This window comes from Varroa destructor, unplaced genomic scaffold (genome assembly GCF_002443255.2).
Source record: "Varroa destructor unplaced genomic scaffold, Vdes_3.0 BEIS01000003.1, whole genome shotgun sequence".
NCBI classification, from domain to species: Eukaryota; Metazoa; Arthropoda; class Arachnida; order Mesostigmata; family Varroidae; genus Varroa; species Varroa destructor.
Window position 1 is genome coordinate 17,601,061 of NW_019211456.1, and position 24,032 is coordinate 17,625,092.

General features: G+C 40.1%; 1 protein-coding gene across 8 annotated transcripts in view; it reads right to left on the reverse strand.

Annotated features, from left to right (window-relative positions):
* Window positions 1-24,032, reverse strand: part of LOC111246763 (uncharacterized) — a 51,649-nt gene that overhangs the window by 22,064 nt on the left and 5,553 nt on the right. The window contains exon 3 of one of the 8 annotated variants that reach the window (XM_022796912.2): window positions 23,031-23,193. The exons of the other annotated variants lie outside the window; for them this stretch is intronic. Within the exon in view, the coding sequence (XP_022652647.1) occupies window positions 23,031-23,036 (6 nt within the window). The 5' untranslated portion in view covers window positions 23,037-23,193. The remainder of the gene's footprint in view (window positions 1-23,030; window positions 23,194-24,032) is intronic. 8 annotated transcript variants of the gene reach the window in all.

Genomic DNA, 24,032 nt, shown 5'->3' on the forward strand with positions numbered 1-24,032 from the left:
TCATTTGCGTGAGAAGATTTGTTCCCTATACAGAACCTTAGGTATGGCTCGATATTTTAGTCAGTGCATGGCCTATAACTGCTTCATTACTGTCTGTCCACGCATTTCTAACCTATTCGAATATACAAGAGGACAAATTCAGCTCATTTCGTTGTAATCATTAACAATTAGAGACCAGCCTGGCGTGCCCCGGTCGCTGCACGATTAAGTGATCAGTTTGACTTGCAGGTTCCGCTGCCTAGAATTTCTGGACATCCACTTTATTTGTACGTGTAATCCTTAGGCCAGTTGCCCTTCCATCGTTCCACCCAATTTCAACGTAGCCCGAATCCGAGCCGATGTGCTTATTTATTAATAGCCATGTAACATAGACCTGTCAAGTGTAGTTTAAAGAACAAAAGCAACCCTGTCTATTAATATTAGCCGCACGCCCAGAAGCAAGAAACACTTCAATTTTGTAGGGCTATCATCGCAGTGGTTAAACTTCAATATTAGTATACCGTATCGCGGACATTTTTACGGCAACCTTTTCCTTTTCTATCATCTTAGGGGATTTTTATCTTTACGTTAGCTCATATGAATGTACCATTAGTTCAGCGCCATAGATGATATCTATCATAGCGCAGAATGTAGTACGCAATCCGTATGCGATCGATATTAAATGTTACATTGCTATTGTACCTAGACAGAAGTTAGAAACAATAATAATCGTATAAGATCATTGTGTATATAGCGAACTCCACTCAGTAAAACCAGGTCCGACTTGATTACGGTTTACCTGTATTGTAGGAACGTGCTAAAATTAAGGTCTACCTATAAACTTGACAGCCGGCTGATCGACACGCCTAACATCGTAATGACATTTGCTCATTGAACATCTACTTCCTAACATAACACCGATATATGAAGAATTTTCAGCATTTGCGGCCAGTACATTATTGTTTCAAATTGACCCAGTTCCTGAATACCTGCGCAAGATACTGGAGCAGCCAGACACAGTTAATCGACCTATGGACCTATTTTACGGATACCGACCGCGCTCCATTTTTTCACAGTCTCAGTTCCTTGATATAATTACGTTATTACCTCGTCCGAACTCGCGATGACACTGAACATCGAACGCGATGCGGATTGTCTATCTAAAATAACAGTTCATCGAACTCTAAAACTTGCAGCTTCTTGGTTCGAGCATTTATACGTTAGAGCGAAGTAATACGTTACCACTTCAAGAACTGTGCCGTCGGGAAGTCCTTTTAGCTCGACTGTAAAAATGGTGTTAAAATATCGATTTTACAAATGGTGACAAAACATCTCTATTTTAACATCATTATGACCACTCTGATTATATATATATATATATATATATATATATATATATATATATATATATATATATATATATTTGTGACATATTGAGACCTACTCTATACACATGTAGCAAAAACTCCTCATCTGTATGATTTTAGATTCTGAAGATACAATAAGCAAACATTCCTCTATTCAGGCGCGTACGTCTGAGGACAAAAGCTTTTGAGGTTTGAGCACCCACTGGGGGTCCTTCGAAAGCTGTCGAGTTGCTTCCGTTGCTTTGCCAGGAAGACAGTTCAACGTTTCTCGTATCATCTCTTACGCTGTGAATATCTTTACTTCGTCGTAATGTAGGTTTCATGCTGCCTGCGATATTTCCCGACCGTAGTTTACTTTCGTAGCGTCGCCCTTGCTACTAGCTATTGACATACCCTCGATATTGTCAGATTGCGGAACACGGCATTTCTAAATCGAACACATCTCTATTATTTGCTAATCTCTTTACCGAAAACGTTCAAGCATGTCTTTGTTGTATCGTATGAGCACTATGCATAATATGCCGAATTTCTGTTTGGTTCATCCCTTCTAATGCAAAGTACTACCGCAACCATGGCATAAAAGTTCTTAAATGAAGCTCCCGGAAAAAAAACGTCCCTTCTTTCGTAGAGTCCATTTGCTTCGATTCAGACACCGCATGGTAGATTCATGTCGCCGGTGATAGGCTACCGCAAGCTTATAATAGGCTACACGTTCTACCTCCACGTGTCTGCTAACACACAACTCGAGGTTCATAAAACCGACCAGACCCCGCGGCCTTATCCGGATTTTGTTTTCACTTTAATTATCTAAAGGATGTATACATTTACTGAGTAGAATGGAGCTTTTGCTCTAATATTTTGATCCTATCTACCAGCAGACAAATGCCACAGCTTTGGTAGAAATCATCTGAAGTGCGGCTGTTCCCGCCAAAGCCAGATGTTTTTGCAGTCTGCTATTTTGCTTGTTTCCTGAGGAAGGGACACTATCGTTGGCGAAGGCAATTGAGCCTCGTTGAACAGGTACATCCTGAACGGAATCACAGTTACATATTTCCCTACTGCTATGCGCTTAACGCGGCCATTTTTTGCCCAGGTCTGTCCGATTTGCCTGACCAGATGGACTGATGTTCTTGCCAAAGCTGCAATACTTCTTCGAAATAGATTTAGAGCGAGTCATCTGAAAGCTCTAACAAACGCGTGCAATATGAGGGCAGATACGTTGGCTAATAGTTTCACTTTCAGGCTTACCAATATTCGGACATGCGCTTCGAGATTTGTATATATCCTTTATACACAGTACAGTATCGTAACCAGATTTATTAGACTGTGACAAATTATGTTGGAAGATGCGGCAACGTACATTGTATGCGTGCACCTACATGCACTCACTATAAATAATGAGCATCTTCATACAATGATAGTATTTTAATTTAAGTACTTTATCATACGATTTACAATAACGGAAGTTCGAAAAGTTTGACGTGGATGCAACCTTCTGCAATCGGTAATCAGATTTGGTCGAACAAAGAAAATTGTTGAATGAAATTTATTTATTTGTTCATATCTAAAATTGTATTCCGCTCTGTACAGAACTTTGGTCTCTTACGTGAAACTGTACGTTTTCCGTAGAAAACGTATAGTTATCCACCGATGGACAGGTGATGCGGCACGTAATTATATTTTGGCAACATATAATGACTTGTGTCCTATTGCAGTGGGAATGATGCGAACGTCAGTGGCCAGATACCACTTTTGCTACGTTTCCATTCAGTGTGCAATGCTGTGACAGCATCACTGACTGTCTACCGCATTTCTCCTACGATGGTAAACAGGACAAAGCGGTACAAAAGACAAAAATGAGATAATATCCATGACCGACTTGCTGCCGATGCATCTACAGCACTGGAAGCATCTATTAGATATTTCCTCTGCTGGGCGTGTGAATATCTAAATTTCATTATCAAACAAGCTTTTTTAAAGGTGCTTTAAAGACAGAGGGAGCTCCTGTCAGCGTAAAGGAAAGGTTCTCCATCTGGGTCTGTCTTCCGTCGTCAACTCACCTGCATCCAGCAGTTATGAGTTTATTGCTAGGATATGTTAAGAAAAACCGATTTTGATTATTTTCAACCAGCTCAAATACGAGTGGCAAACAAGTGATGAAATAGCTACGGTTAATGGGTCTGCTAGCTGGCTATTGAGCCAATCATCTGTGTGACGTTTTTCTTCTAAATTATTAGGAGACATCTTTTCTTTCACCACTCTTATTATTATTATTATGAGTATTATTTTCGTAATTACTGATCTGGGGTCTGGCATTGATACTACCTATGTACACTCAAGTTATTTTTACCTTATGAACTTATCCGCACCCGACAAAACTTACTGGAATGCACATCTATGCTTTCTTCTACACTATTCTATAACGTACGAATATCATTTTAGTAATGTGTAATATAGATGATGTTATGCTAAATAAAGTATTTGTTTACAGCTGGAAAAATAATGGTGCGGTTGGCCGATACGTCCTTGACGTTGGATGTGTCGAATAAACAGTCCCACTTAAACGGTCTTATAATATAAAGCTGATAAAAAATAGATTACCTATATTTAGTCAATGGTTTAACAGTAGAGCGTTCGAAATAGAACTAAACGTAAATGCCGTTATGATAGAAAGGAGGCATCGTTAAGCGTTGCGAAGTGACGCTCTTTGCAGCTAGACTTGTCAGGACACCAGGTGGACTGCGTTGAAACGCATTAGCCTTGACCTATCTCTTCCGTGGCCTGTGTCATACTGTGTAGGACGGTTTCAGTGCAAAAGAGGTTTCTTGTCGGAAGTCATCAATCACGTAACTATAATAACGTGCAATGCTAATAGCATTAATATGTACACACAGAATGGAGCAATTACACACTGTGATCGTAATGTAAGAGCACATCCTGAAACGGATCCATCGAACGTTCTATCCGTTTCCCAAGCCTGGCGTTAACAGAACATTCTAACAACAAACTCACGCCATTCTGACTGTGTTTTTGATAATATTTTAGAAATAAAGGCTGTCCGAGAAAAGCACAAGACACTGGGCGATTTAAAAGCAGCAACTCAGCGAGAATGCATAACAACGTTGGGTGAAATATTTGTAAAAATTTACAATTTAATAGCCCTGACCTAGATGATGATGATAATCTGGAGAAAAGCCTTATGTAAATTCCTTTCAAATCTAAACATTAGTTTTACGTTAATCATTCAAATTGTGCGTACATTTTTAGACGTCCTACATACTATACTACTGTCGTTCGTTTGCGTGCCCTGTTACCGTAGATACCGTAGATAAATGAATCTACTATGTCCCAATTAAGGTTCCGTAGAATACCTGTCACTCACATAAAATTGAATCCATATATCGCCTTATCGTACATAGTTTTGGGTTTAAGTCGTTTGCAAAATAGGCTTGGTTCAGATACTACAAACATTTTGGACGATCCTGGTTCGAGTCGTAATTGACGCCCAAGGCACCGCCTGAACAAATGTCCGAATCTATTGCTTTCCCAGTTAAAATACCCCACCTTCCCGTTCACCAAAAAATCTCTAAAGTATTATGTCATATTTAGGTACGACTTTGGCTGCTGGTCTTGTCGGAACGCGTTCAGTGCACCACTAACTAATATTGAGAAAAATCAAATAGCTAGTTGATGTTCTATACATTGGTTGACGTCTGATAAACAAGGTCAATTGAATATAGTAGAAACGATGAAAGCTTAGTATTGACGCGTAGCTGATTAACTTATGAAACATTTTTTTTGTGTCTGCCAAACCTTTGCGATATATCCATAGGGCTATAGTAATAGTAGTTCTAATATATATAATGTGAGTCCAAGAGATCGTCGCTGGGTCTGAAAATGACGATAGATACGAGCCACATCATCGATAGATCGCCTGCGACTTTGGTTTGTTATCACTCGTTTTCGTGGTTTATTTTGCAACTGACTGTCGCTGGCCTATACGTAGTCGAGCTATCGTTAACATTTACCGCTGATGTTGACGACAGCGTTAGGGGCAACGGTCACAAAAAAAGTGCACATTGTATGCGTCTATCGTACGGGGGGAGTAAAGCAGCGGCCTTCATTATTGCTTGATCTCTTGGTTTTTGGGTTTAGTTGGGCCTGAGCCGACTTCGTTCGGGGTAGCATAACGACCAATTACAGCTTTATAGCTACAACAGCGGCAGCAATAGCGTCGGAGCCTAATGCATACAGGACTTGTTTGCTCACAACGAGCCACACTGTTTGACAATTTTTTGTTTTTGTTCGAAATTGCTACTGTTAACGCATCGCTGGCTCGTTGTCACCGTAAAGACAACTACGCCATCATAAACAGACAGCACCAACCCGACTGCCTCTACTGCAGTGATGATGCTCGCCCGGAGAACTCGATCGCTATTGTTCCTCGCTTCTTAAGTTGGGTCTTTTTTTCACTGGGCGAATCCCAGGTAAAAGGGCACGGGAAAAACGCACAAGTACGTCTAACATTCGTACGCTGCGGATTCGTTCATACGAAACACCTACTGGCTTAGTCCGCAACGGGCTCTCCCTCCTGTCATCATGTCTCTCGATTGTTGCCAGAGTCCTGATTCCAGTCCTGTTGCTGTTAACACTAAAGATCATTAACGTTGTGTAAGGAGGTTAGGGATATGTCAGTGTACGTAAGCATCACGACAAGAGTACTTCAGTAATACTTTTGCACATCATCCACGAATATCATTATGATAAACACCGCCGATTTTCGCACACTGGAGCATAAAACCGTTGCACGACGCCGTATTAGACTGCCAATGGGCTTAGTTTGTCGCCCAGTGATCTGTAAGAAGACCCAATGCAGAAGTCGTACGTTCAACTTTGACCCCCGCTCTACTGCGAGAGTGTAAAGGGCAGCATTTTTTTTTCCATTTCCAATATTTATGAATAATATTTAGCCGGCGTTCATTTGGGAAATGCGGAATTTTTTTGGTTGCTCCACATCTAGAAAAAAATTAAGAGTTGCGCCTTTGCAATATGCTGGTGTCCCACTTGTAGCTATCAGCAGCCATATCAAGCTACTAATTGCTGACAAAAGTGAAGAAAATAGGAATTGCATTTGAATAGAGATTTAAGGATATCCAACGTACAATATTTTGAAGTAACTTACAATGTAGGCTAGTAGAAATAGAATGGTGCACACAGCATAACCATCATCTAAAGAGTATAGCTATAAAAGCGGTAACAAAAAGCTCGAATAGCGGCCGCTTTTAGTGTGTACCAATCTGCCAGAAGTTTGAATACAACGTTTAATTTAGAACTAGACAGAGGGAGCTTATTAGATATATTTTTTTCGACGTAGAAACGCTTGCATACCAATATAGACATTGTCAACTTTGAAAATAGCTTTTATAGATTTAGGTCCGCTTTAGATATCAATGCTAGAAGCGCTGATGCCTGGATTGCTTTTTAGTTGTAGCCCGCCGCAGATACTTCGAAGATTTGCAATACATTTACCCCTGAACAAATTAGATATATATATATATATATTGACGTTATCAATATTTTCTTTTTCACTCTAGAATAAATATTATTGATCAAAGAAGTAAGAAAACACGAAAATATGGCCATTCAGGTAACAACGACAAACATTGATCACAGCATGTTCTTAGACAGATTATGCCTAGTAGTTGCTTCGTACAGGCCACACTTATCGGGCATAGTGTCGTTGAGTATCGTAACAAAGAGTTACTCAGGCCGGTCTCAGAACGAAAATAATGCCAAAAGTGCATCTAGCAATGCACCGTTTTCAGAAGCGTCCTACGTATGGCCGTCCAGATGAATCTCACAAACGACGATTGGGTAACCGCTTTCGTATATCACTTACATGAGCGATTCATACATTTTAATGAGATAGATTATAATATGTCATTTTTCTATCCAGGATATTTGCCCGACTTGACCTTTCAACGTCAGCAAAAATTGAAAGAAAACAATTCAACAATCAGCATTTTTAAGAACCTTCTTTATCTTATATGAATATATAGGATAAAGAGGGCTCTTATATGAATCGGAATATGAGTGGCATACCGGCGATATCTAAGCTAGATATGACAGCGAACGTATAAAAAAAAAAAATCAATAGACAGTCACACACAAAAACTACCTAACATTTTTTACTATACTACCCTGTGCAGGCCAGTTGCGGTCCTACTTTTGCTACGTCAAAATGATTCCAACTAACAATAATAATAATGGCGCAATAGCGTGAAAGCAAGCAAGCACGTGATTACGAAAGCAGTAACCGAAAGGTTCGCATGTTACCATTGCTGTTCTTTTGCTACAGATTTTTTGGCTGATATGGAATAGAGAGGCGCAAGCTTCATTGAATTTATGCTGTCCGTTTAGATTACTGTGTTTACAGAGGAGACTATCAAGAAATTTCCGCAAACAGAAGACAAAGATTCGTCATATTCATAGGGACGACGCAATTATGTGCCGTATACCGAAAACAATAGGCCATTGCTTCCGTACAATGGACGCTATCATACGGTCAGAATGTTCATTCAGCAGACGAAATCGTGAAAGCGATCGTAACGCAGTTATGAAATAATCAACCCAACCAGTAGTTGGGCTAAATAAGACACGCATGCGTACATCGTTCGTCCGTTTTAGCGAGAACTTTTTCTGCCTAAGTCAAGAGTATCTAACTAAAGAGCCCATGAAGCGTTGGGCAAGGCGCATAATCTGCCGAGATGCAAGTCTATTTAATCTCTTTAGCCAATCTCATTGGAGAGCTGAAACGGGATTTGTTTTGAATCTACGCGAACACATCGACTCATGTCAACGTTATTCGAGGCCTACGCGTTATAGTCGACAGGAACAAAGACGAAACAGGAAAGTTTTTTTTTTTCATTTGGAGGAAGCGTGGCGGCTCTTTTTACGAAGATGCATTTAGAATCGTCTTCGGTTTACTTCGCAAAAATGGCGCCATGTTTGTTAGCTCTTGTCCGGTCGAAAGGCTGGTTCATCTCACAAGGGAAATTGCCAGCGGCGAGACAGATCGACTTGTGGTGAGGTTGTCGTCGTCACTTCGGACCCTCGAAGACAAATTACACTTGATGACTGCGCGAAAATGCAAACAAACGAATTTTCTTTCTTTACTTTTGCTTAACAGCTATAATTATGTGTTATAATATACACGTATATGTGAAGGTTAGGTTTGCTAGTAAGTTACTAGCTACCAGGAGCATGAGACAGACCTCCGTTATCATTGGATAGCTTGCTTTTTGTATGGCCTCATCTTGTGATTTGGAGTTCGAAAAGGTTTCTTTGTTTGAATTGCCGCCTTAAACTTTGAAAGGCGTTTCGAATTCTAATTGAATAATAGCGGTGACATCGTGTATAATGTGTAATGCGATCATTGGTAAGTCCTGAATAATTTTGTGCACCCCAGATTGACTGTTTCAGGAACCATCGTGTGACGTTAGCTTTAGCCAGGGTCGTGAAGCCGTCGCATGTATGGCATAGAAATCTTAATATGCCAAATTGAATGTATATATTTCTAGTACATGGAATGCTATCTGAAAAATGTGGATAAGTGTGTTTGACTTAAAAGCAGACGGACAGTTTTGAGCTATTTAGCTCCTTAGAAATTGGCCCACATTTAGCGGGTTAGAAAGTTCACCTTTGTGCAATGTCTAAGTTATAGCGTTGTACAAAGGAAGCCTGCTCAAGCAAAAGAGGGCCTGATTTTCGCGAGGGGCTGTTGCAGATGAAGCTCAACAAGACGCACTGTATCATCGTACTTTTTTTTAGTTCGTAGCAACTTTACAGACCTATGCTATTCAGGTAGAACCTGACGCAGCTGCAGGTCAGGAGTATCGCTGAAGAGAAATCAAAACTCTTCCTACCGTTTTTCCTGTCTCTATCGGCCCCGTAAATCTATCTGTTCTGCATATATCGGATCTTGCAAATCTATATGGGTTTTTAAAAATTTTTGAAGGAACACATTTATACACAAATCATAATTCGTGAAATTATGCACAGTTTGTTACTTTTCTATCACACTTTCCCAGTATTTTGCTAAGTGTATAATTTATATTGCGATCCTTCCAGAGCAGAGCATCCATGCTCTCTGATGATTCATGCATATATATATGTTTCTGAACTATCATCAAAAGGGAACGTCTTCATTACGTATATGAAACAAAACGCGATATGAAAGATGGTCCAGGGCAATAACGTTGGAGTGTATATGGCAGGAAAAACAAAACATCTAATCCAGAATCCGGCGTTTTTTAATCAAGTACCTAATTCTTTAATCTAATCAGAAAAAATCGAATGCCTATGTAGGGTTGCCTTCCACATACCCACGTGTTTCGTTGATCTCATATAGGTCGTAACGTCCGAGGCCTCCTCCTCGAGAGTAGGCCAACCACTTCTACACTACTCATTCGACAGCTACTGTAGATTTAAAAAGGTCCGGTGCATCTCGTTGTCACTCTATGTGAACTACTTCCTTTTCTTGAAACAAAAAAAATCCACCTCGGGTTTATATCCTTCACAGGACAACTCTGCAGCCACGATTTGGAGCCGAACATGCTCAAGGCTAACGGGTAACTTCGATCTGTGCGCATGAACAAGCCTAGAATTTTTTTCCCTAGGGTGAACTGAATCAAGCGAAAAAAAAAATTAGCTATTTATTTACGACGGGACTCAGTGGAAAATTACTTTTGCGGCAGTTATATAGTGCCCTGATAAAGTTAGTCAGCAGTCTCGTATACTCGGGATGAGGTTAACGTGATAACTCAGCAAACAATGTGATCTCAAATCACGCCGCGAGAAATTCTTTATCACCTTAGAAGTGCAATTGAAGACTGTACTAATTTTGAGTGCTTTTATTTAGTAGCCTCTACGTTTATGCAGAGGCCTAAATGTCAGGAAGATATAGAGATGCTGGAGGAAAGCAATTAAGACAATTGCGAGAAAATCGCTATCCGTATCAAAACGTACACGTAATTGGGTCGACTATTGCAGATTTCAGATTCTAGTAGTGCTGAATGGCACCTTTTTCATTTTAGTTTTGTCCAAAACAAGCTTCAAGTTATCATGCATTATTTGTACTATACATAAGTTGATAGGAACGGTACTGAAATTCATTCTGTAAGATTAAGACCGTAAATCTTTTACGACATTACCCGCGAACACACATGGCAAGCCAGTGACTCATCCCCGTATTAAAAGGGACTTTCCTATTAGTGAATAAAGTTCTGCAATATAAGCCCAATATATGCTTGAGGTCCGTAAGTGCGCCCGCTGTATTTATATGCATCATGTTTATTACGAGTACTTCGTATACAGAACTAATGTATATACCAGGCATTGCAAACAAATACGAAATTCAGAATGCATACACACATACAAGGCGCTATAATGGGGAATGGCACAAGTTTCTTTTTCGAAAAACGCGCCTTATTGCAGCACAATTTTCGGCAACACAATTTTTATTTACTACTCATTAGTTGGGCCATTCGATTTTGCTATGCTACTGCACCGCCTCATCATTTTTTTCTATCTGTATCATTACTCTAATACATGTGGATAATACATATTTGTATAAATATATCAGCTATACACTGCCGGCGATAACACTAGTCCGATAAATTATACGCCGATTTTAACATCATAGTACGATACCGTAATATAAACACAAGTTGAACTGCGAATACCGAATTTTCGAAAAGTAGATGGCAAACGCGGTGAGTTCTTTCCGATCGTATCACAGGCAACAACGTTCGCCTTTGGACCGGGAACAGGCAGCTGATGGGCGACAACGAACCTCTTGCAGAGTGCCAACCCCCTCAACTCATCCCTGCTTTCCCCAGAGGGGACGGCTTTGCATTAAGTCGTGTACTCCCCCGTCGTGGTGTTCTGACATCAGACGATGACTCATCTCGATGAGCTGTTCTATTAAAGAAACCTTCAGCATGGCGCTATGTCAAAAACACTTCAATTGGGTGTACCGAGTGCACTAGGCCGAAGCTCTCCCTTATATCATGGGCTTCTTCTCCACTCTGTGTAATAAATTGTATACTGGCCAACGGCTATTTTCGCGTTTGCATTTATTGCTTGTACATTTGGACACCGACAGACAGGGCTAAGCAGGCCCGGAACAGGAGAGGCATAGAGACGATGCAATGAGGCGTGCCTTGTAATAAATACCAGCGAACACCATCGCTGACGATTCATTCTCAATAGACGAAATGAAGCTTTGTTGCATAATCGTTTTTCAACGCGATAACCGCTACAGATGAGCAGAACTTGCAAGTTCTGTGTCAATCAATTTTGCCCACCGTCCAATGATCTTTCTCCGTATCGACGGCATAGTTTTACGAATACTGAATTGAATGCCTGATATAAGTTCATTTCCGCAAAATTGCCTAAACAGTGGTTCTCACTCAAGTCCGTACGTTAATAAACGAGACTTCCCACTATTTTTATTAATTTTGTAGTCTGTCGGATGTATGGAACGCCATTAATAACTTATTCAATATTTTTCTTCATTAGACAGTGCTTTCTTTTTCTAACCAAGTGCCCTTTGGTCAGGCGCGTTTTTTGCTCGGTAAACACGGGTTGATATTTTGAAATGACCTCCAATGGAAGTTAGAGCATTTGAAGTGGATAAAAGGTCATAGCCGTTTCAATTAGGCTCTGTTAGCTGAGTACACGTCTAAATAAATACTAAGCTATAAGAATGTGAGAATTTTCCGTACCTTCAACAACAACGACGACGAAAGCGTGTCGGGCACAGTGTTCCGTCGCCAATAGGACCTGACTTCACAAGAACAGTCTATGTTGAAACGTTGTCTGAGCGTGGCCATGGGCTTGACCAACCTCTTACTCTGATCCAATAAAATATACAAAGGCTACCAGTACGGCTGCTCGTAACTAACGGCGTCAGTAAGGACAATACTTTGCCTGTAATAGAAGCTTAGTACGACTACGACGGGTGCTTGCATGCGTAACGCTCAACGGTAATCTTGTGCCAATGTTGTATTGGCGTAGCCCGGTGTGATATCTAACAATATCATTCCTCGTACACATGAGTTTGAATTGTTAAGACAACAAGCCTGCTAAGGATACATATTAAAATCGTGCACAATATAAAAGCTGATCATAAGTTACATCATACTATAACACGTTTTGTTTCCAATCGTCCTTTATTAGTTATCGTACGTATGTATCCGAGGAAGAAATAAATTTCACATCACTACTCATATCTTGTATTACATAGTTTTTTTCATATAGCACGTAGTTTGCATGGAAAGATGAGGTCCGCAACGTCAGCACAAATAGGAGAATACAGAACGAGGATCGTAAAACTGGGTTCTGTTTAGCGTGCAGAAAAGCCTTCGCAGACACATGTGCTGCTATACGCATTCGTGTGCAGTGTTCAATTGCCATGAAATATGGAATTATTGTGCGACCAGTTAACCACTCGCTTTATAAATTTCAAGGTCAAACACAGTATGGCGTAGCTTATTGCATTACTGTCTACAATACCTTATTGAAAACAGAAAATACAATTCGGGGCGTTTTCTTTTCATTGCCACTACGGAGAACATAAAGTAGCAATAAAAGGGTAGCTTGATACTTCGCCAGATCAAACCGATGCGTTCGTCATGTCTGTTGCATGGCCGTATCAGTGGTATAGTTATATTGCTACGTCAACGTCAAAGCGTTCGCTGGCTTGTCAGTCAGCCAGCCCGTCAATGAGCGCGTAGAGGGAGACAGTTCTCTACATGCAATGCTGATAAATATTTCAACATCACTGCAATCACTCGCTTTATGGAATGAAGCACAAGTTAACTGTCATTTTGAAATAGACGAGTAAAAATATACCAGTCGAACATTTCCGCCAGTGGAGATAATGACTGCCATACGGATCTGTAGAGTCCAGATTAGAAGATGTGTAAATCATAGATTAGGGCCTCTTCGACTGATGCGTCGGTGAGGTAAGGATGTCGCTTTGTATTGTTGTCTTGTATTTCTTCATTTTTGGTTTACAGATATTTGCATAGCTTTTTCGTAGTGAATTACAAAAACGGTGGATTAATACGAAAAAGCTGTGATTCCGAATAAAAAATCATTGTGCTTCCCTTCACTCTTCTGTACAGAAGCGTTAACTTTTGTAAACACCAACTTATATATTGAACGCATATGCTTCATTAATTCAGTTTTCACTTACTAAACATAAACCTTTCCATTCGCAAAGTTGCATTTCGCACATCGAGATCCATTGCTGTTACCCTATGATTTTACTATATTTCAACTTGATAACAATAAAATCGATAAGAACACATCTGGAAGGAACTAGCTAGTGTTTTAGTAAAGTGCGGAAAATCCTAATGCTAATGTGAGTATGTGGTCAAAAAGACGAGGCCAACAAGGGCTCGAGAAAGCGCACAACATTCGAGGTTTTATCTTACACCTTTATTATTAATGGCCTATCAGGACGCCCATCATCAATGGCACATTGTATCCGTTGTGAGTAAGAAGTTGTCATTTATAGATTTATTCGGATCTGATCGACCTTGAATGCGTGCTAGTTGTCTGAAGGCCCGCATCGCATACATGACGTACGTACAGTCTTATCGATGACAAAATGTCATTTCTCTTTCGACTGCTGCTTGTCCCCAGTCCGTGTCTGCACCGGCTTGAAGCAGACGTTTACAATCCAATCGGTCAGGAGTCAATGAAATGTTGAGGGAAATGTATTTTCACGGGTAGTCAACCCGACCAGCCAAAGTGACGAGTAACCCGTTCATCAACTTCATTTGCGCTTACAATAGCGACGTTGCCTATATATATATATATATATAAAGAGAGAGAGAGAACTTGCAGTGTCTGTATAGTACCGTCTATGCAACAAACAAAGGGCTTCCTGCAAATGACGCTTACAAGCGTATTGCACTGTTGATCTACATAGTGAGGTGTACAGATTAAGTGGGTCCAAGATAATTAATTAGTAAGATTTCAGAAAGTCATATTTGCGTTTCTTTATCTCGTAATATATATATATGGACGAGCGTATATATATTGACCGAGCAGTACAGGAAACTAGAGGTAGGGCAAGTGGGTTAGGTTTTAATTTATTCATCATCCTACATCTTCTTTTGTTGTATAAATGTATGTTTACTTGTTGGAACGTTTCGTATCGTTTGTAGACTCATCATCGTAGTACACTTTGAGACACAAAAATATGGTGTGCACGAAAGTCGAACTGAATATAGCATGTTGTTTTCCACGCATTTCTATGACCTGTTGGCCCTGCGACACTGGAGCCTCCGCTCTTGTCCAAGTAACTAGTTATCAGCGCGCATTATTTACCATCGTCACTTCTGTGCTATGGTCGTCCAGCGGACCAGCGCCGGCAATTTACGGGAGACGTCAAAGCACGATTCTCGCTATAATATTTTCATTATTGTTAATATTAGTTGTCATACTCCTTTGGTGTAGAGTAAACAAAATTATTAAAATATTAGTAAAAACCAAGACAAACCTATTTACATTTATTACTACTATTATGTAGCATGCTTTTATAGCTGTATGAATAATAGACGAGATTACTGTGTACGAATATTCTGTCAGGAGTAGCCTGGTGATCAATTGAAGTTCATAGTAATCGCCAAAACACAAACCTGTAGTATGAAGTCTTTGTATTGGCATCTACTAAGTAAACTAAGACTTTAAAACGTTGAAGGAAAATGAAATCAAATTATTGGTGCGCACGTATTTCCCGGAAAAACGGCAATCAATCACAACTGTACGCTTGGACTTACTTTCTCAGATTGCCTAAAACACATATCTAAATGGAAAGAGTATCTTGGAAAGATATATGTGTGACCTGTAGCTTTCTTACCAAATAGCACCTTAACATCATGTGTAAAGGAGGCGTGTTTACAGCTACTGCCTACTATAATATCTCATCATATAACCTACATTGAATTTCCATTCGTTGCCGTACTACGTCCCGACTATACAAATTATGCTGGCACAGTTTTCTATTAGTAAACGTATACGCATATAGCGTTAGAGCGTGTGACACGGCCAAGTTCGAGTATCCATATTGCGGGATATTAAGAGCCCCATAACTGAAACACGTTATTGGTTCTAAAAGGTCAAAGTGAACTTATTTTTGTTGTTGTTTGGAAGACGTCGACGTCATATTTGCCGTAAAGTTGCAAAGTACGAACTGCTCGGCGCCTTCTCGAAGTTTTATTATCGTGTTCCGGCTGGACAGTAGCAGACGTGCTTCTTCTTGACGTCGCTATTGCAGCAAATATTGCTTTGACTCTGTCGATGTTTATCTTTCTAATGCAATTATTGTTAGGTTGACATAAATAATAATAGGACTCTTCAGGAGCACGACGTTTCGTTTGCGTAACGTCACCGTTCCAATAGACAGCGCTAGAATCTACTGGTTTCGGCAGCAATATTCATTCCTGAAATCATTTCGGCAACAGGCTGGAACAACCACTTTGATAATGGTGAGAAAAGAACTTTAAAGAAATATGGCTTTAACAGTCAAATAGCCTAAGCCTTCCGACAATCAGCAACCATAGCAGCGCAGGGAGAGATTGGGCCTGTCGTATCTAAAACTTTTAATGCGAAAGCCGATAGTTTTTCTTCCGTTCGAAAAATTAAATATGGAAATATTAGTTTGGCCTGATAAGCTTATTGATTGTTGACCCGTTCCGACGTCCTATACGCTGAAATATTATTGAGACGCACAAAAGTAAGAGAGAAAATCGCAGGACTCGTCATTTTCCGCGGAAGCTGGCTCGGAACTATCCCGAATGATAAGTTGGCCTCTATTTTCTGGTAGGTATTTTCGTCCTGCGACACTAGAAAGAAAAGCTTGGTTGATCTATATAAGCGAAATCGATGCTATTCAACAGAGCTGAGTTTGTTTTGTTGCGTTAATTAAAGCTGGATGACACTGACTGCGTGTAAAGGTGATAAATATGGTGAAAGCTCTCCCCGTTACAATGTTTTTCAAGTCAAACGATAACGAAGTCTAGGTTGTTCGTGTATAATATAACATTAACACGGTTACAAATGCGCAGCAAAATATGGGAATAAGTTTTACTTATTATAGGAATAAGTGGAAACTGTATGTGGACTGAATCAGCTACCCTGAAACAGGTAACTTGGTCCAGCTTACCGACCTGATGTCATGTATCACAAGAAACCTTCAGGCGGTTTCATAGTACCTGTTATTCCAGCACGATGTTTCACTTTTATAATAAGGCCCATATGAATGCCTTTCCTGTTCTGCTGCATTACGGGTTAGTCCTCAGGCTCGAAAAGATTACATTTTTGTTGTAATACTCGCGTAGTGAAAATATTTTCTACGAGTGCTCATAACCATTACCACAAAGTCCTAACAAAACTGTAAACTTGCGTAATATGCCCTCTTACGTCAACATATATCACAAAACGTTGATCTGAAAGACCCAATTCCACGAGAAAAGTAAAGGCACATGGTTATTGAGTTATAACGAGTATAAATTAATTATGTATAATAGACTTTTTTGACTTATAAGGGCTTCAATCTCTATACTATCCGTTCGCACGTAAATAATTCAAAGAGAAAACGGTCATACTCTATTAGGGATGCTTCATAACGTCTCTGGTAGCTGGATTGAGTTCCGTTTTTCTGGAAATAGAAACAAACATCGTGACACATTGCAACATGCACATAGTTCACTTTGACGCATGTTTTCAGTGACCGGATTCTACGTTATCCACGACTATTTCATCAAGTCTATATATCTGCAGTGGTATAAACACGTTTAGCGGTCCCTGCTTCAGCAAAGCTTACAGAGCACTGAAAGACGGAATTATGTGTTTGACAAGAATTCAATGTATTGAAAAGGCCCCTTTAGTGAGTAGAGGTATCGTCGCTATTTATAAACGTCGGCTACTTAATGGTGACTTTGCAGATTTTTTTCCAAATAACGCCATCGTCCTTCTTTCTCTACTGGTCTGCTACGTTCTTGGGACTCCCTCCCACTCACATCACGTGACATGATTACATTTCAGTAAAAAAAGGGACAAGAAATAAATGTATTGAGTGATCGGCGGCATCACCGCCTGTCAGCGGAAGCTAGCCAACCAATATGGCGGATTTTAACCCGCTAGATTTCCACAGCATCAATGCCTGTCGTTGTAGCTCAGTAATCCCAAAATGGAATTTTGGGCTCGAATTCCGCGAAATCTCGCGGAATTCATCTGCCCAACGGCGTCAGGCAACAGGGAACGAACAACGGAGGCCCCGTGCTCACTGCTCAATAGGCTAGTACCCAATTTGCAAATCGACTGATCCCTATTGCATGGCAAAGAATAAACAGCAGAAGTGATAGCGCTGTTTGTGGGATCTGTGGCCACTGATCCTTTGAGCAAACTGGCTCTCAGGTTAAAATGCCCCTTGCGAACCCACTAACAATCGGCATTTTGTCGAGAAAAAAGACACCGATCACCAGACACGCACCAATCACTTTGAGATTCGTTTCAGCTGCATAACGGCGACGAAGAAGTCAAGAAAAAATGACGATGAACAAGTGGCAGAAGAAGAGGTAAGGAGAGCATGGCCGGGGGGTAAAAAGGAGGAAGTCTCTGCGAATTGTTCGAACAACGCGCCATTATGACCAGTACGGGCACTGGAATCGCTACAGAAATCGCAGCGGTAGTATTAGCTCTTGGAGGAATCATGACAGGGTGCTCAGGTGGCGAGGTACGCAAAGAAGAACCTGTGCGCCGAGCGTAAGGGCACAATTCAATGTCGGAATCGTGTAGGGCCGATCGTGTGAGGCGATGTTCGCAAAAAGATGGTTTTTGTTGCTAACTGACTGTAAGTTGCTTGCGAAGTGGCCTCAAGGAGCACAGCGCAACAAACGTCAGCAGCCATCTCTAAGCGGCTAGTTAACGAAGTGATATGCTCAAGTGGAGAAAGGTGAGCTAAGAAAGTATGCAAAAAAGCAAAGGGTCAGAGTCATTGCCATTGTGGTCACTGGTCTTCGGATCGTTGACAGTACTGCCGGATGAATCTACTCTGGGGAATGATGATGTCCGCTACGAATGTTGGAAAGAATTTACGAATTTAGGGAATGATCTAAAGTGCCGTGCCCTCTTTATTAGCCATAGATAGCTAGCCATCTAGCTCCATTGCCGAACAAAGGTGAAGCGGGCTTAGTCAAACAAATAGCAGATTTTGATGCTAGAGACTGACAAGTAAGGCAACCGCTTAAATAGCTTTTTCTTTTGTATCGTAGTATAGTGTATACCTCTTACACAATATGAAGGACTATATATATGTATAGATAAAGTTATATAAAACCAGCTAGCTTCAAACGATACGTAATGGTGAAGAATAGATAGAATAGTCTAACAAAAACCGTTTAAGATCGACCTGCTGAAGGGAAGGATATTTGGATTTGTCGTTTGCTGGCTGTGTGAACCGCGAGGTCATGCATTGCATAAAAATTACATGTACGTTACTAGTAAAATATAATAATAACGGAAGGTAGTCCATACTTATTTCAAAAAGTTTATTAGAGGTCAAAAAGATTTATTAGCGATATCTATCTGACACATATTCCGACGAATACATCTGATTCTATCTTATGATCAATAGCCTGCGGTAGAGTTATTGTTATTGACTTCAGGCACGCATGTAACCCCAAAAGCAGAAGCAGACAACAAAATTATATGTCGGATGCTGACAACCTGCTTTCATCAGGTTGTCTAGTCGTAAGCAGGCTTCATCTTGTGCTGGCAGGAGCTAGCCGTCTGTCTGATGAAACTATACCTAATGGCGATATTGAACATAGAACTCGAAATATAAGGGTCATCTAACCAGTTTTTTTCAGGTTAAATTTCAATTTTCAGTATTATACGGGCCGCTTATTTCTATAATCACATTTGCTACTCGCGATCATTGCAGCTTGACAGAATAAATCGATGCTGTTGTCCAGCGGACTTCCGGAAGTTCTGCTTCCATGGATGTTTCTTACATGAGTCCCAACGAAATAAATAGCCTAATAACTGGCCATATTACACTTCACTCGGCTGCCAGTCAGACAAAAACAGTGCGCGTCTTACTGATAAACGTGACCCGCGCAAGAGGTATACACATTTTTTTGCTGGCAGATTTACTGGCGAAATAAATTGAATCGCGTAGTCGTCGATGGCTGTCGTATACATAAGAACAAAAGTAAATATGCTTTTCATCAGTCGACCTTATGTCTATCGTGCAGTCATTCAAACACACACTATTACTTTATAGACCTGATTAACAACACCACAACCATCCAGCACGATCTATCAACTAAGAAGCATATCTTCGAGTAAGAACTATTGTATCGTAAATTCTCCGTAAACATTCTATAAATAAATAATGGAAAGATAGATGTGACATTAACAGGTATGGTCTATTAATTTACTTCGAGAGTGGATTTCTTCTGATATCCGTTCTAGTAACTAATAAACTTGAACCTTGAGAGTAAAGTCCTGTAATACATAGAGAGCTGCATCCGAAGTGCTAATGTGATTTCTCGTGGTTGAGAACGCTTTTATGTGACTGCCAATCACGCCGGAAGCTAGCCAAACAGTATACCGGTAGACAACTAGTATAACTCAGAGTATAAGTCAAGGGAAATCTTCATTCAAATAGGTTCACCTTTTTGTGAAGAACCAAGTGTACATTGCCCTTCCAAATAGAATGGTAACTGATCTTCACGGCCTCAAACTGTCAGATCTTAGATCTAGCTGATTTCAGAAATGATGTTTACTGCTGTTTTTTTTGTTTTGCTGTTTACATTTCGCTTCTTCGATAGATCTTTTTCGTATGCTTTTCGGAAAACCGCCACTGGCTATCTGTCAGAGCGCCAGTGTGGCGCGTGTATGCAGTATAAAAATAATCACAATATATAATAAGATTATAAACGGAAGAGCGGTTAATAAGTCGCACTTGGGTCCTGTGGATGCCGTTAATATATGTAATAGTTTAGGGAAAGCGAGCGACACACGGATCGACTGATGCAAAAAAAAAGCTCTAAAAATCTTTCCCAAGTATACGCTAGTGATCAGGACAATTGCAGACAAAACTGAATACATCATAGCGGGCACTCGTCTCGCATGTTTTGTGGATCATTATATAAAAATGTTAGTGCCATTTTAGCACAAAAGCTAGATAATAGCTAACTGCAGCAGTAAACCAATCGCTGGAGAACTCTGCAATGCTTGCAAATCCCTATAGGTTCTTGTGTCCATCGGGTGGTCTGTTAGAAATTGGCGTTCATCGTTGTTTATGGAAAACCAATATATAATTAAGGTGTTTGATATATCTTTAGTAGAAGTTGCGGAATTCTAACTATAGGGTATGGAATCCCTTATGTAGATGACTGACAAAATTTGACGATTTGTCGATGCGACGTATTAGTCTGCGCTTTACAGATTCAAACAGTGATGGCTTACTTCAAAAAGAAAAAAAAATCAATTCAAAGATTTTCATCTCAAAGGACATATTTTTTTAATCTCCTGAGGACGATTCACGATTTCAACCAAGACTCAATGTCCTCTTAAATACTGCTTCCTGGTTTCCGTTTTATTGTTTTGAACTAAGCCGTATTACATGAACATTCATTTGCACCGCATAGAATGAAGACAAACTACGTGATAAACTTTGTTCAATTTGCATAAAGTCGCGTTTTGCATAATTATGACTTGAACAATGCCAAACACTTAGTAGCTGATTGGAGCCAAAATATCTGCGTCAAAGGGAAGTGTTTGTACGAATGATCTATTGAACTATAGTTTCATAGGCTCCAATAATGTCATATAAAAGCCTTACTCTTATTGTTTGTACAACGGCTGGAACTAATTGCTTAACCTACGAACGCACATTTGACACAATGTCGTATTAAGCCTGCAAACAGGTTTAATATTTAATCAGAGCATAGCCTTCTTCCCGCCATTTTTCCACTAACTAACACTTTGGCACCTCAATCTCTTTTGACGGAAATATTGCATGCATCTCTTTTTTCCAAAGAATTAACCAAATAGCAGATATAAGACGGCTTTGTGATGGCTTATCGTCTGTCGATCGGGTTAGCAGGATTCTCAAGACATCGTCTCTACGGGTGCTCCCACAGAAAAGCGACATCGACTAAAAACCTACTTGTTAGTAAGTGTGTTGTGAATTTAAGTCAGAAAACTTCCCTGCGTTTTTCTAGCGACCTTATGGGTAACGACGGTTTGTATTGAAAACTTCTACAGTTTATAAAAAGCAACAAAAATGCATAGAAATTTAAATAAGACCTCCCTGTACAGTGCTTCGATGCGATTGCAACCACGCACGTCTATGCCCAAGATATCATTGACGATTATTGCGTTTACGATTTGGTTTTTGGGTCCTATTCTAATTTATCGCTGCGTCTGTGGTGTTCCTACATTTACAACGGCGGCGGACGGTTCTCTCGGATTTCAGGCCGTGATCGTGTGCGAAGCAATAAGGAAACCCGAAAGGCCCGTTAGTTAATTTACTGTTCCTTCAAGATTTTTATTACGTTAGATAGTTCGCATTTGTCCTAAACTCATTTGTCTTTGATAAACGTATGCCCGTTACTTTAACGGACAATAAGCAACGAACAGAAAACCAGCTACTCATGTACCTTACTAAAAGTCAAAGAGGGGTTCTTTTTCTTTGTGACTCACAGCCTTCAAAGTTCGCACAGCGAAACCTGGATCTTGCGAGGTTAGGTCGCTAAAACACGTACTTGCGGAAAACCGTGACGAACAACGGCAGTCAGCCGGAACGAAAGATCACACTCAGAAGTTAGTGACTCAGAAGCTCTTTCGCTGTCCAAACCGTGTATCAAGTAGGTTATTTTTATATACATATATACAAGGAGTTTTTACTATTGATATAAATCGAAAATTTTAGTCTTGTTCCATCCATTGTCAAACGCACAGAGAGTTAATAAGTGCTTTTCGATGCTTCAACAAAGACCCGTCAAATGGGTTCAGCTGTACATAAAGTACAAAGTGTACAAACATTACGCATCTTAAGGGCTCTGTATGCTCACACACTATTGAAGTTTATTGAGTTCAGTAAACAGAAAAACCTGACTAATTATCTATGGGCTGAACGTACCCACAAGACAAAATAAATGTTTTGAAGGATATTTCGCAGTTTATAGTTAACGAACATAATTTAGTATTAGGGTCGTTTTTTGATTTTTTAAAAATACAGTCATGCTATCTATCAGATCTGCACAACATTGCGATAAAATCTAAAATAGATTAAGCCATTTCAATATATGAACGTACATCCTCACTTCGTGGACCTCAAATCACTCTGCTACACCTAACAACAGTTCGAGTGTGCAATAATAATGATACACTAGACTTAGAGGTACAGCATTGTTTAATGATATCAGAGGCGGTCGTTAGTTAAACTCCTAAAAGAGTCACAACTAGAGAAAACGCAAAAACAGATATTGTAGCAACAAGCAGCCACCATTAGGATAAAAATCCTATAGTTATACCGGCCGCTTCTCGACATTTCTATCTTTTCTTAGTAGTGGCAAGATCAATTCCGCCTACCTTCATCTGAACTATCAGTCGAGCTATCGAAAGCACCTTGTCTCGAGCTTGATGATCCAGCTATTGAAGACGTGTCATTGCGCCTCTTAACAATTTTCCAATATCATGGTAAGACATGGGGCTAGACAACCCGGAACGGTACCCTGAGGCCATGTACAGGCCGCTACGAGAAAATAACGAAAATTACTCACTCCTTTTTTGTCTATCATCATATTTCTTTGCTGTTAATTTCTTCACAAAGTAACAATCTGCCTAAAAATCAGGTCAGTACTCATTACGTCCCACCCAGATATAGATCTGCACAGGTAGTGGGTATCAACGACACAACATACGAAATCTAAATGTTAAGGAGTGTCCAGTTGGCATGACTTCAACTTCATATACAGACAACGATGGTGTAATCACGGAGCACTCGCAATTCTTTATAGTAGTAGTACTTTTTTATGTTATCTGGGTGCCTATATCCATCTGTAAACATTCAAAATAGAAGGTTATCGTCATAAAACTATACCGTAGCCGCTCGCAACAAGAGTTAACCTTGGTGAAAAAGTCGAGGGCGAAAATAGCAGGAGGATCGCTGGGGGGGGTACTCCCTATGAGAAAATATATGCAAAATTTCAATGGTGTCAAAAGGTAGCTTTCGAGAGTCCCCAAGATAAACCAACAAATGTTTGTGAAATAAGCAAAACGCACCACGTTTCAATGACTGAACTGTCGGGAACCCGCTTTGATTTCTGTAACAGTCGAGTTTGAATGAAGATACGAAACAACTTATTAGCTGCTTGACTCACAACGAAAAAGCGTAAGGTGGACATAATGGCATATTTTGCCACCTAGACCAAGCAAATGTTCAGTGTTGATTTTAGAACAAGCCCTTGAATGCTTCCAGCAGGAAATCAGATACCGGTGGAATCCCTTGTATCGAGCTAGCCATTTTTCTTCAGAAAGGGCAGCATCTATTTAAACTGTATTAGAAATCTTGTTTATACCTCTGCCTATATC